The sequence below is a fragment of the Carlito syrichta genome, unplaced genomic scaffold, assembly GCF_000164805.1.
Source record: "Carlito syrichta isolate Samal-C Ts95f unplaced genomic scaffold, Tarsius_syrichta-2.0.1 Scaffold301761, whole genome shotgun sequence".
In the NCBI taxonomy this organism is placed as follows: Eukaryota; Metazoa; Chordata; class Mammalia; order Primates; family Tarsiidae; genus Carlito; species Carlito syrichta.
In genome coordinates, this window is record NW_007245857.1 from 456,186 (window position 1) to 467,517 (window position 11,332).

The 11,332-nt window shown below is 40.4% G+C and overlaps 1 protein-coding gene across 2 annotated transcripts in view; it reads left to right on the forward strand.

The window, feature by feature from the left end:
* The window catches only part of SMC1B (structural maintenance of chromosomes 1B), an 89,935-nt gene that overhangs the window by 58,093 nt on the left and 20,510 nt on the right, over positions 1-11,332 (forward strand). For both annotated transcript variants that reach the window (XM_008055169.1, XM_008055170.1), the window contains exons 17-19: positions 505-650; positions 2,001-2,154; positions 3,550-3,648. In XM_008055169.1, coding sequence (XP_008053360.1) covers positions 505-650; positions 2,001-2,154; positions 3,550-3,648 — 399 coding nt within the window. The remainder of the gene's footprint in view (positions 1-504; positions 651-2,000; positions 2,155-3,549; positions 3,649-11,332) is intronic.

Genomic DNA, 11,332 nt, shown 5'->3' on the forward strand with positions numbered 1-11,332 from the left:
TAGATAATGGGAGAAATTGAGACCGTAGATACAGATTTGGTAGTTACTGGTTTATGGGAATAAATTGAAACCCTGTGAGAATGGTTGAGACTCTCTAGCAGGGAGGTAGGCAGTGAAAAGCAGTGGAGCAATGATGGGATTCTGGAAGGCCATCAGTTAGCTTATGAGGAGAGTCAGCATAAGTGGTATCATAGAAGCCCCAGGATTTCAGGAAGGAGGAAGTAATGAAGGCTGTCAAAAAGGTAAAGTCTGGAAAATGTCTAATTACCAGTTAGAAGTCATAATAGCAAGAACATTTTCACTGGACAATGAAAACAGAAGTCAGATGGCTGTGAGCTGAGGAATGAAACCAAAGTGAAGGACAAAGAGAGTGATGGACGTCCAAGCAGGAGACAGATGAGAAGGCTTATCTTGGAATGACTGGTTTGGTTTTATTGATGGTAAGATCATTTACTGGTAAATATAAAAGATGGTAAATGTACAATGTAAATCCTCTCCATTCAGGTTGAAGAAAACTGTCTGCAAATTGTAGATGAACTCATAGCAAAGCGGCAGCAGCTTAAGGACATATTTGTCACTCAGAATTCCAACATTGAGAAAGTCCAAACTCATATTGAAGAGGAAAGAAAGAAGTTTTTGGCTGTTGATAGGTAATTAAGAATTCATCAGTTTGAAAGACCTAGTCAGAGTTTTAAACACATATACCATCATTTGAAATGTATTATATTAAGTCGTATTTGAAAGTCACACCTTTCAAACATTCTAATTTTTTAAAAACATTCTAAACTAGGAGAGGTGGTTAGTTGATTAGAGTGAATAGCTTTTTGGTAGATGAAAACTTGAACCTGTGTAGCAAGTCTATTACCCTAAGTCCCCCCTGATACTGGTATCTTCCTGTTACACAAAGAATCCCTCTAATCTCTTTGTGCTACATAGCTTAGAGGGTAAGAGGGTAGAATCTGGAGCCACGTTGCCTGGTTTCATATCCCAGCTCCTCTACTTATATGCTGTCCCTTAATTTCCTCATCAGTAATGGAGACAATAATAGTGCCTACCTCGTAGAATAGTTGTAAGGATTATATGAGTTAATATTCATATGGCACTTAGAACAGTACCTGACACAAGATAAGCATGTGTACTCGCCATGATGATGATGACACTTTGATCTGGCATGCTTTTCTGTCATGCATAGTGATTTACACAACCATAAGTGATCAAACGAAATGAGCTATCTGTTTTTGCTCAGCCTCTTGGCATTTCACAATTTTTCTTACTACCCAAAGACCTTCAGTGTTTCGAGATACAGCCAAAAAGTTCTTTGTCTAAGATTTTTTAGTGGAATTAAAGTTTACCTTTTTTTTTTTACTCTTTATTTAATTTAAACAGAACCCTCTTTTTTTCCTTCATATTCTTGAGAACAGTGTAGTTCTTAATTTCTTTTTGTTTTTCTCCCCCCCCCTCCCCCCTCCCCCCCCCCCGCTTTTGGTCCTCTTTATAGATGCTCTTTAAAATCCCACATCGTTTCAGCTGGTAAGACCCAAGCCCTCATTTTCAGATAGAACACAAATACGCTAGTGGTGGTGGTAATAAAGAAACTTGAGATTATTAGGTATATAATGACTTAATCGGCAAGATTTTCTCTTGCCAGGAGACTGTGTCTTTTGGGCTGAGGTTCTAAAATGTAGAGCTTATATTTGAAGGAGAAATGCAGCTTGAAAATTGTACAAATTTAAAAATAACAGTGAAAGCACTGTGTTTTTGCTAACTCCAATTAAGGCAGTAATGTTTATTAGGAAAAAAATGCTCCTTAGATTAACTAAGTTAATTTATGGCCTTTCTTGGGAGTGTTAAAAATTAAATTATAAGCATCACTGAGAGCACTCTAGAATATATAGTACTCATGGGAAAAAATAATATTTTTTTCATATAAGCTTATAATACATATATTTTTCTCCCTTGGTACAATGTTGCATAATGAGTTAAATCACTAATATTTACAGGGAAGTGGGAAAGTTGCAAAAAGAAGTTGTAATCATTCAAACTTCTCTGGAACAGAAACGACTAGAGAAGCATAACCTGCTGCTTGATTGCAAAGTTCAAGACATTGAGATAATTCTTTTGTTGGGGTCACTGGATGACATCATTGAAGTGGAGGTATTCTAGCAAATGATTTAAAAATATGTGCAGCTGTATGGAACTTAATGCAATACCCTTTGACTGCTTATTCTTCCTCTTGTTATATGTCCTCTTTAGGAGTAGGGAAGACATCTTCTCTCCTTCTAGGAGAGAAAAGGCGTAAAATGACTATCATCTCAGAGGACCACGCATTTCGTGTATTGCTTATCTCTCTTATTAACCCACATCTCTTTAGCTTCACAGGATGAACCAGTGTTTCTTAACTATATATTAGATACCCAAGAGAAATCAGAGAGTTAAAACTGTTGGAGTAAAGGACATTTTTGCACAATGAACCACAGGCAGTGTGCAAGTCACCTTCCAGCATGAGCAGTTCCCTTGCACTCTCATGACATTTTATGTAAAGCTTGAAGGGTTCTTGCTCTGCACCTTAACCAACAATTGTATTGAGGTGCTTCTCAGAAGAAACATGTCCTACTGAGTGTCTCCAGGTGGGGAGAGGCAAGAATGGACACCCAAGATTCACAAAAATAAAACCAAGGCCCCACTAATGGTCAACATTTCCCATCACATTTTTTTCTTTTCTATCACATTTATATTATACAGGACATTTTAGATTGGTTGGAAGTACAGCCATCCCTCAGTATCCACAAGGAATTGGTTCTAGGACCTCCCAGGAATACCAAAATTTGAGAATGCTGACGTTCCTTATGTAAAATGGCATAGTTTGGCATATATTCTATGCACATCCTCCCGTATACAGGCATACCTTGTTTTATTGTATTTTGTTTTGTTGTACTTTACAGATACTATGTTTTGTTGGGTTTTTTTGAGTTGGAGTTTTACTTGGTCACCCAGGCTTGGTGTGCAGTGACATGCTCACGGCCACCACAGCCTTGACCTGCTGGGCTCAGGCAAACCTTCCACCTCAGCCTTCCAAGTAGCTGGAACCATAGGCACGCATCACCATTCTCAACTAATTTTTTGATTTATTGTAGAGAAGTGGTCTTGCCAAATTTCCCAGGTTGGTCTCGAACTCCTGGGGTCAAACAATCCTCTTGCCTCCGCCTCCCAAAGTGCTGAGATTTCAGGCTTATAGGCATGAGCTACCACACCCAGCCAACAGATACGATGTTTTTTACATATTGAAGGTTTGTGGCAATCTTATGTCGAGAAAGTCTATTGACACTATTTTCTCTACATCATATATGCTCGTGTTTCCTTGTCTTTGTGTCATGTTCTGATAATTCTTATAATATTTCAAACTTTTTTTCATTATTATATTTGTTATAGTGATCTGTGATCAGTGATCATTGATGTTATTGTGGCAGGTTGGTTTGGGGTGTCATGAATCATGCTTACATAAGATAGCAAAGTCAATCAATAAATGTTGAGTGTTCACATATATTTCAGATGGGAACCGAAACAGAAAGTACCCAGGCGACAATTGATATCTATGAAAAAGAAGAAGCCATCAAAGTAGACTACAGCTCTCTAAGAGGTGATTTGAAGGTAACTGAAAAATTTTTATTGTTTATGACTATCTCACAGTAATATAGACTAAATACTGAAAAATCATTTTTAGAAGATAGTGTAAGATTTTCTTAAAAGATTTTCCAATGAGTTTTGAAGAAATATACAAAGGAAAAACGATTTTTCTATAATAACAAAACTTCTGACACCAAATATGTGGATATCTCCCACACCAAGTGATTCTCCAGCTTTTTGAAGACCAGCTGGGTATCCTGCAATTCAGTTCAATTCTGATACTACTTTGTGAGATCCCACAGGGTGATGACTGAGTTCCATAAGACTGGCCACTCTTCAGATGCGAATCAGTTGAGGCTTCCCATACTTCTGGCCAACTGGCTATAAATAGAGAGTTCCCACAACCCCCTTCTCAGATCTGATAATTTGCTAGAATGGCTCACAGAACTCAGGGGAATAATACATTATTTACATTTACCAGTTTATCAGAAAGGATATAATTTATAGAACAGACAAATGGAAGAGATATATTGTTATGACCGAGTTACAAGAAAGGGACACGCCAGCACACCAAGTTCAAATTAAGAGTCCTTTATTAGCATGCAGTCAAGAGTAGGCTCACACCAAGAGGCTCTTGACACAGAGTAGAATCAGCAAGAAGTTTATAAAGGTAAAACCCAAAGTTGGGCTACATATCAGGGGGGTGAGGGAAGAAGGAACTAAAAACAAAAGGGAACAAAATATAAGTATAAAATGTGGGAATGTGGCAGGGGGAATTTTGCAAAGAACAATCTCTTGGTGCAACATCTGATTTCAGCTAACAAAGCATACAATTACACAGAACTTGTAGCTAGGGAGTTTCAAACAGCCAGCAAGAATGGTCAGCATGATCAGCTCAGGGGAACAAATCTGTGGGTCTGTGGTCATGGGAACGTTACAACAACCACACATATTCAGTGGGAGGTTATTCTTAGGTCAGGCAAGCAGCTAAAATGGAGGATTTTAACAAAATGGAGTTATATATGTCAAGCAACCTATTGCAATTATTTTATATATTTTATTAGCTATTTCATTCCCCTCTTTTAGTTGTACATGAGTCAATTCATTGACTTGTCAGTCATGGGTATGGAGTTATAATACGTTTTTACATGCATAAGGTTTACAGAATTGATTTGCTATTTGATGAAATTAATAAGGCAATTAAATTTACAAGGTCCTACATTAGCCCAAGGAGAAGGAGGATAAGTGGGCCAGCCAGGCTGGTGATGAGAGTTGTTAATCAGGGGTTCCAATTAAACAAGGATTGGAACCCAGATTTATTATTGTTTATTTCGTCTTGTCTCCTGTCACTATTTTCTTGGATCTTTCAGCGGGTGTCCTTAATAATTCCTGATTGGTTTGCATAGAAACAACATGCCTCTCCAAGAGCAGCACAAAGTCCCCCTTGGGATAGGAAAACCAAGTATAAGCGTCTACAATTTTGAAGGACAACTTCTGCTAGGGAGTCCACCTGGTCATGGAGTTGGTCTGTAGCAGATTGCATGTAATTTAAGTCAGAATTGATGTCCTGTACAAAGTTTGATAGTCCTAGTTCTCCGTGGACCAAGGCTGTAGTGCGGAGTGCAGCTGTTCCAGCTACACTTAGCCCAATTAAGGCAGGCACTAGTAGGGAGGGAGCACGCTTCCAATGAGTTGCCAGAAGGCCAGGAGGATTGAATAATAGGGTCCCCTCAGAACCGTTAGAAGCATATACCTGGGGAAGTACATGAACATAAGGTAGGCTTATTGTTTAACATTTCAGTAGTAATACAGGTTGTAATGTTATGACTGAGTAAGCAAAAAAAGCTACGCCAGCAAGTTGAGTTTAATTAATTATGAATTTATTAAACACGTAGGTCAAGAGTAGGAAAACTCTTGGCAAATTGGTGCAGTTTGTGACAAGCTTTTATAGGTAAAATTTTCAGCATTGACTGCATAGCAACTTAGTGACCATAGCAACTATTAACTATCAACTTGGCAACCAAAATGGGAACTTTGATTGTTAGGGAGCTTTGATTAATTTCATGTCAGGTAGGTATAGCCAGTGCCCAGAAAGTCCCTGGAGTTCTGCCATTAAGATATAGTTTAAGGTAGTTTCATAGAGACAAGGAAGAAGAATCATTATACAATGGAGTTACCTTGGTTAGATCACTAACAGAATATAAGAACAAACTATGAAAATGTCAAAGCAGAACATTTGATTTCAGTTAACAAAGCATACAATTACATGTAACTATGGCAAAGGAGTTCTGTAACGGTCAGCAGGCAACGGTCAGCATAACCTGCCCAAAGGAGACAAAGCTGGGGGGGTCTGTGGTCATGGGAATGCTACTGTAATTACATGTAGGCATTGATTTTTAGGTCAGGCAGGTAACTAAGATGAGTTTTAAACAAAATAGAGTAAGCTGGTTAATATTACTACTTTGCTAACAATTTGATTTTATTAACTAATTTAGCTTATTTCATTCCGGTTGTGCATGAGTCAATTTGTTGACCCTTTAGTTCAAGGAAGGGAATTACAATAGGTTCTGGTACACAGAATCTTTACTGAGTTGATTTGTTCCTTGACAAAGTTAACGAACCAGTTTAAAATGCAAGGTCCAATTAGTAGACCAAGGAAGAGAAGTATGAGCGGTCCTGCTAGACTAGTAAGCAAGGTAGTCAGCCATGGGTTCCAAGTGAACAAGGATTGAAACCAGGACTTATTATCATTTAGTTTTTTTCGTTGCTGGTTTATGTTTTCCCAGACCTTTTGGAGAGTTTCTTTAATGATTCCTGATGTATTGGCATAGAAACTACAAGTTTCTCCAAGAGCAGCACAAAGCCCTCCCTGAGATGTGAACAATAAGTCAAGACCTCTCCAATTTTGGAGGACGACCTCAGCTAAAGAATTTACCTGGTTGTGGAGTTGTTCTGTTGATGACTGTACATATTTTAGGTCATCATTTATGTTTTGGGTTAAGCTGGTTAGTCCCGTTAGTCCTGTTTTTCCACAGACTAAAGCAGCAGTGCTAAGTGCAGCTGTTTCAGCCATACTTAATCTGACTAGAGTGGGGACTAACAGAGGAGTGGCACGCCTTTTTCGGGTACCAGGTGGTGAAATTAAAAGAGCACCCTCGGGGCCACTGTAGACATATAACTGAGGAAGTATATGAACAGTAATACATAAAACAGACTTATTGTTTAACATTTCAGCAGGAACACAAGTAATTCATCCTAATGAACAAGCAAACCATGTATTGGCAGGTGCAGTATAAGCTTGGGAATGAGTTATGGTCTTAGTAAGAGACTGATTACAAATTTTAGAAAATGGAGAAGCTGTTAAACTGAAACTTGCAGTTATTAAACAAGAGGCATTTCCAGTTACGTCTCTTATGGTGACATGAACAGTTTTTGGAATACAAGTTGTTTCAGCTGCATTGTTTGGGATAGGAGTTACAACTCCTATTCCTACGTAATATGGAGGTTTTGATTTTAGACAAAGCCAGCAATCTGATGTAATTGAGGCCAACTGTTACTAAGCAAGCTGTGCATATGAGCTAGCATAGGAAACAAACTAGGGGACTGGAAAGTTTAATCCCGAAGACTTTGGAGCTGTTTCAGGAGGTGTTTGTGGATGAAAGCCAAACATAGGGTCCTGTAACTCCATTAAGGGTTCTATAGGTATAGGTTTATGATTGATGGTTCACCTTTGAATAGTAAATAAGGTGCCCTAGTCATACCCTCTCATGTACAACCGTATACCCCAAGTTTTTCCAGTTTTCCATGAGTGATGAAGTGGATTAGTAACTTTTATGTATACAGGCCGTTCTGAGCCAGAGGTTAGCCAAACAGTGATTTGGGAAGTCCTCCACTGTAAGTTGCGATGGTGACACATTCCCAGTTTGGACAAAAGAATTCGTTTTCCTGCATACATTTATAATTTTGGGGGTTACTGGGGCAAAGGTAGATGTCTATAGTTTTTATGAATTTAGGAGTTGCCCATTAGGTACACATTTCAGTAAAGAAGTGGTTTGGTACCCCGCCTGCCATAGGAATTCCAGCTGTACATTCTTTTTCTATAGGTACTAGATCAGAAAGATTTATTTTAAATTGAATTAGGTTTGATCAGGGGCCCAATTTTGGACAGCAAAAACTTGTCCTGAAGTAAAGGAACTTAAAGTAAAAATATAAGTAGTATGATAAGCTGAACCCAAAGGGATGCTTGTTAGAATAAACCAGGGTAAACTTATTTTGAGCATAATAAAGCAATAATACATCCAGTACATGAGAATTAAAACAGTGTTAACAGAACTTTCTTGCAGCATGGCCATTCTGCAGGAGCTGCATTAAGCAGTGCTGCTTCAAATCCTAGAACAAGTGGGATAACAAAAAGGAGAGGCAAGGGATGAGTGCAATGCATTCAGTTATGGTTAAAGTCTCACGGTTTCTGCTGCTGACTGGTCAGGTGATGTAAGACGATGGGCTCAGAGGATGATTTTGAGAGGATTATCAGGATGTTGGTTCACAGTCCAGTTGTTTGGGCAAAGGGGCACGTCAGTGTTCCAACTGCAGGCTTGACTGAGCCAGGCTTTGGCATCTGCAGCTTCCTTGATTTGTGAATGATGAATCCAGGTTGGTATTCTGCTAACCTTCAGCAACATTGGGGTGGTGAGGATGACTTCATATGGTCCCTTCCAGGAGGTGCTCAGTTCTTCTTTCCAGAACTTTCTGACATAGACCAGATTTCCAGGCTGGAATGGATGACATGGTGTGTAAGTTGGAGTTGGCAGTACAGCACGGACGTTGATATGGACAAGATTCTGCTTCCGCTGTAAAGACTGGAGATATTTTAACAGAGATTGATTAGTAAATTCTTTAAGAATAGGATCCTGTAGGTGGTGTAACAGAGGAGGGGGTCTTTTAAACATGATTTTATAGGGGCAAACCCAGCCTTATATGGGGTACATCTAGCTCGAAGGAGAGCTAGGGGTAAGAGAGTTATCCATTTTTCACCGGTTTCTATTATTAATTTAAAGTATTTTTAAAGTCCGGTTTATGCATTCTACCTGTCCAGGGCTTTGTGGTCGGTAAGCACAATGCAGTTTTCATTTGATGTTTAGTGCTTTACTGACCAGCTGTACTATGGACGAGGTGAAGGCAGGACCATTGTCTGAGCCCAATAGAAAGAGGAAGCCCGTAACTAGGAATTATTTTATTTAATAAGTATTTTGAAACCGTAAGGACAGTTTCATTTTTTGTGGCAAATGCTTTTCCCATCCCAAAAAAGTGTTTACTAACACCAGTAAATAACTGTATCCTGCATGTGAAGGTTTTATTTCAGTAAAGTCTATTTCCCATTGTTCACCAGGGCTTTAATCCTTGTGCCCTGATTCCTGGAAGAGGTTTCCGCCCTCCCTTGGTATTGACATGAGCACAAGCAGGACACATTAAAGTTGCTGAATTAGCTTGGTCTTTTAAGTTATTGATAATATAAAAACAGTTTAACAGTTCAGCCATTTTGGTTCCTCCTAGGTGAGTGGTAGAGCAAAGTTGTTTTATTAAATTTTTTCCAAGAACTTTAGGTAGAACAATTCTGGAGTCTTTAACCCACCAGCCATCAGGTTTCTTGTAAGCTCCCGCCAGCTCTGCAGCCTCTTCTTTATGTGTATTTCTGGGCTGCTGTGGGAGAGAAGGGACTGGAAAAGTTTTAGCTGGTAAAGTAGTTAGGGGCTTAATTGGGAGTTCTGCTGCTTCCCGAGCGTCTGGTCTGCCAGGCGGTTTCCAATTGTTTCTAGAGTGTCAGATTTTTGGTGACCTTTACAATGGCTACGTCTTTAGGGAGCCAAACAGCTTCCAAGAGGGCTAATATTTCCTTTTTATTTTTAATAGTCTTACCTGTTGTGGTGAGAAGGTCACGTTCTTTGCAGATCATGGCATGTACATGAAGTGTAGCAAACGCATACTGGCTGTCCGTGAAGATATTTACTCGTTTTTCTGCTCCCCAGCGCAGGGCCTGGGTTAGAGCAATTAACTCAGTGTTTTGGGCAGAAGTACCTGAGGCAGTGCCTGTGACCAGATTACGTCATGAGCTGTAGTTACCGCTGCACCAGCCTTACAGACTCCATTTAGTATCAGGCTGCTACCATCCATGAACAGGTCAACATCAGCCTGGAGCAGAGGACTGTCCCGAAGATCAGGTCGGCTGGCGTGGGTAATGTCCAACACATCCTCACAGTCATGTGCTGGTGTCTCCGGATGGTCATCAGACAACAGGATTGCCAGGTTGAGGCATTGAGTAGGAGAGAAAGTTAGTCTAGGCTGGTCTAGTAGTAGGCTTTGATACTGGGTAATATGTGCATTTGACATCCAACCGCCGGAGGCTCCCCGTAGCGGAGTCTCAACAACATGGGGAGTAGTTAGAGCCAGGTTTTGGCTGAAAGTTAACTTGTCTGCTTCTTTAACCAGCAAAGTAGTGGCCACAATGGCTTGAAGACAGGAGGGCCAACCAGAAGCTACCAGGTCTAATCTCTTTGACAAATAGGCCACTGGTCTTTTTCATGGCCCTAGGGTCTGAGTGAGGACCCCTTTGGCAATTCCTCATTGTTCATGAATGAACAAATGGAAAGGTTTGGTAACATTGGGAAGGGTTACTGCTGGTGCTTGAGTTAGAGCTGTTTGCTTGTTCTTCAGCAGCAGTCCAATTTAGGGGTTGATTCCCTGCTGTGGCCGAGTATAAGGGTTTGGCAATTTCGGCAAATCCTGGGATTCATAGCCTACAATAAATGCCCTGCCACCCCCAGGAATTCCTGTACCTGTTTTTTGGTGGTTGGCATGGGAATTTGGATAATGGTTTTTTTCCAGGCTGAGGTTAGGGCTCGCTTGCTCTCTTGCAGCTGGTATCCAAGGTATGACATTTTGGCAGAGCACAGCTGTGATTTCTTTGCTGATACTCTGTAGCCCGGGTCCTGGAGAAGCTATAACAAAGCTTTAGTACCTTGTAAACAGGTGTCCAAGTCTGCAGCTGCAAGTAGGAGGTCATCCACATATTGAAGCAAAACATATTCAGGGTATTGGGTATGGAACCCTGACAAATCCTGTTGCAAGCCCTCCCCGAAGAGGGTTGGGGAGTTCGTGAAGCCTTGTGGTAGTCGTGTCCAAGTTAACTGACTGATGTTCCCTGTGTCTGGATCTGTCCACTCAAAAGCAAAAATAGGTTGGCTAACAGGAGACAGGGAAATAGAGAAAAAAGCATCTTTTAAGTCTAGCACAGTATATATCTGATGTTGAAGGGGAAGTAGACTAAGTAAAGTGTATGGGTTAGGAACGGTTGGATGAATAGTTTTTACCCACTTGTTGACTTCTCTTAAGTCTTGAACTGGACGGTAGTCAGAAGTTCCCGGTTTCTGAACTGGCAAGAAAGGTATGTTCCATGCTGACTTGCACGGAGTCAGAATGTTGGCAGCTACGAGTCTTTTTACATGAGGAGCAATTCCTTTCCGGGCCTGCAAACTCATAGCGTACTGGCGGACTTGGACAGGAGTAGCTGATGCCAGTAAATTTACCACCACTGGAGGGTGATGTTTCGTCAATCCTGGCAGGTTGGTTTCTGCCCAGACGGAAGGAAATTCCTGTTGCAACTGTAGAAGTGAGCTTGATGGAACTTTTTTTTTTTTTTTTTGAGTTGGAG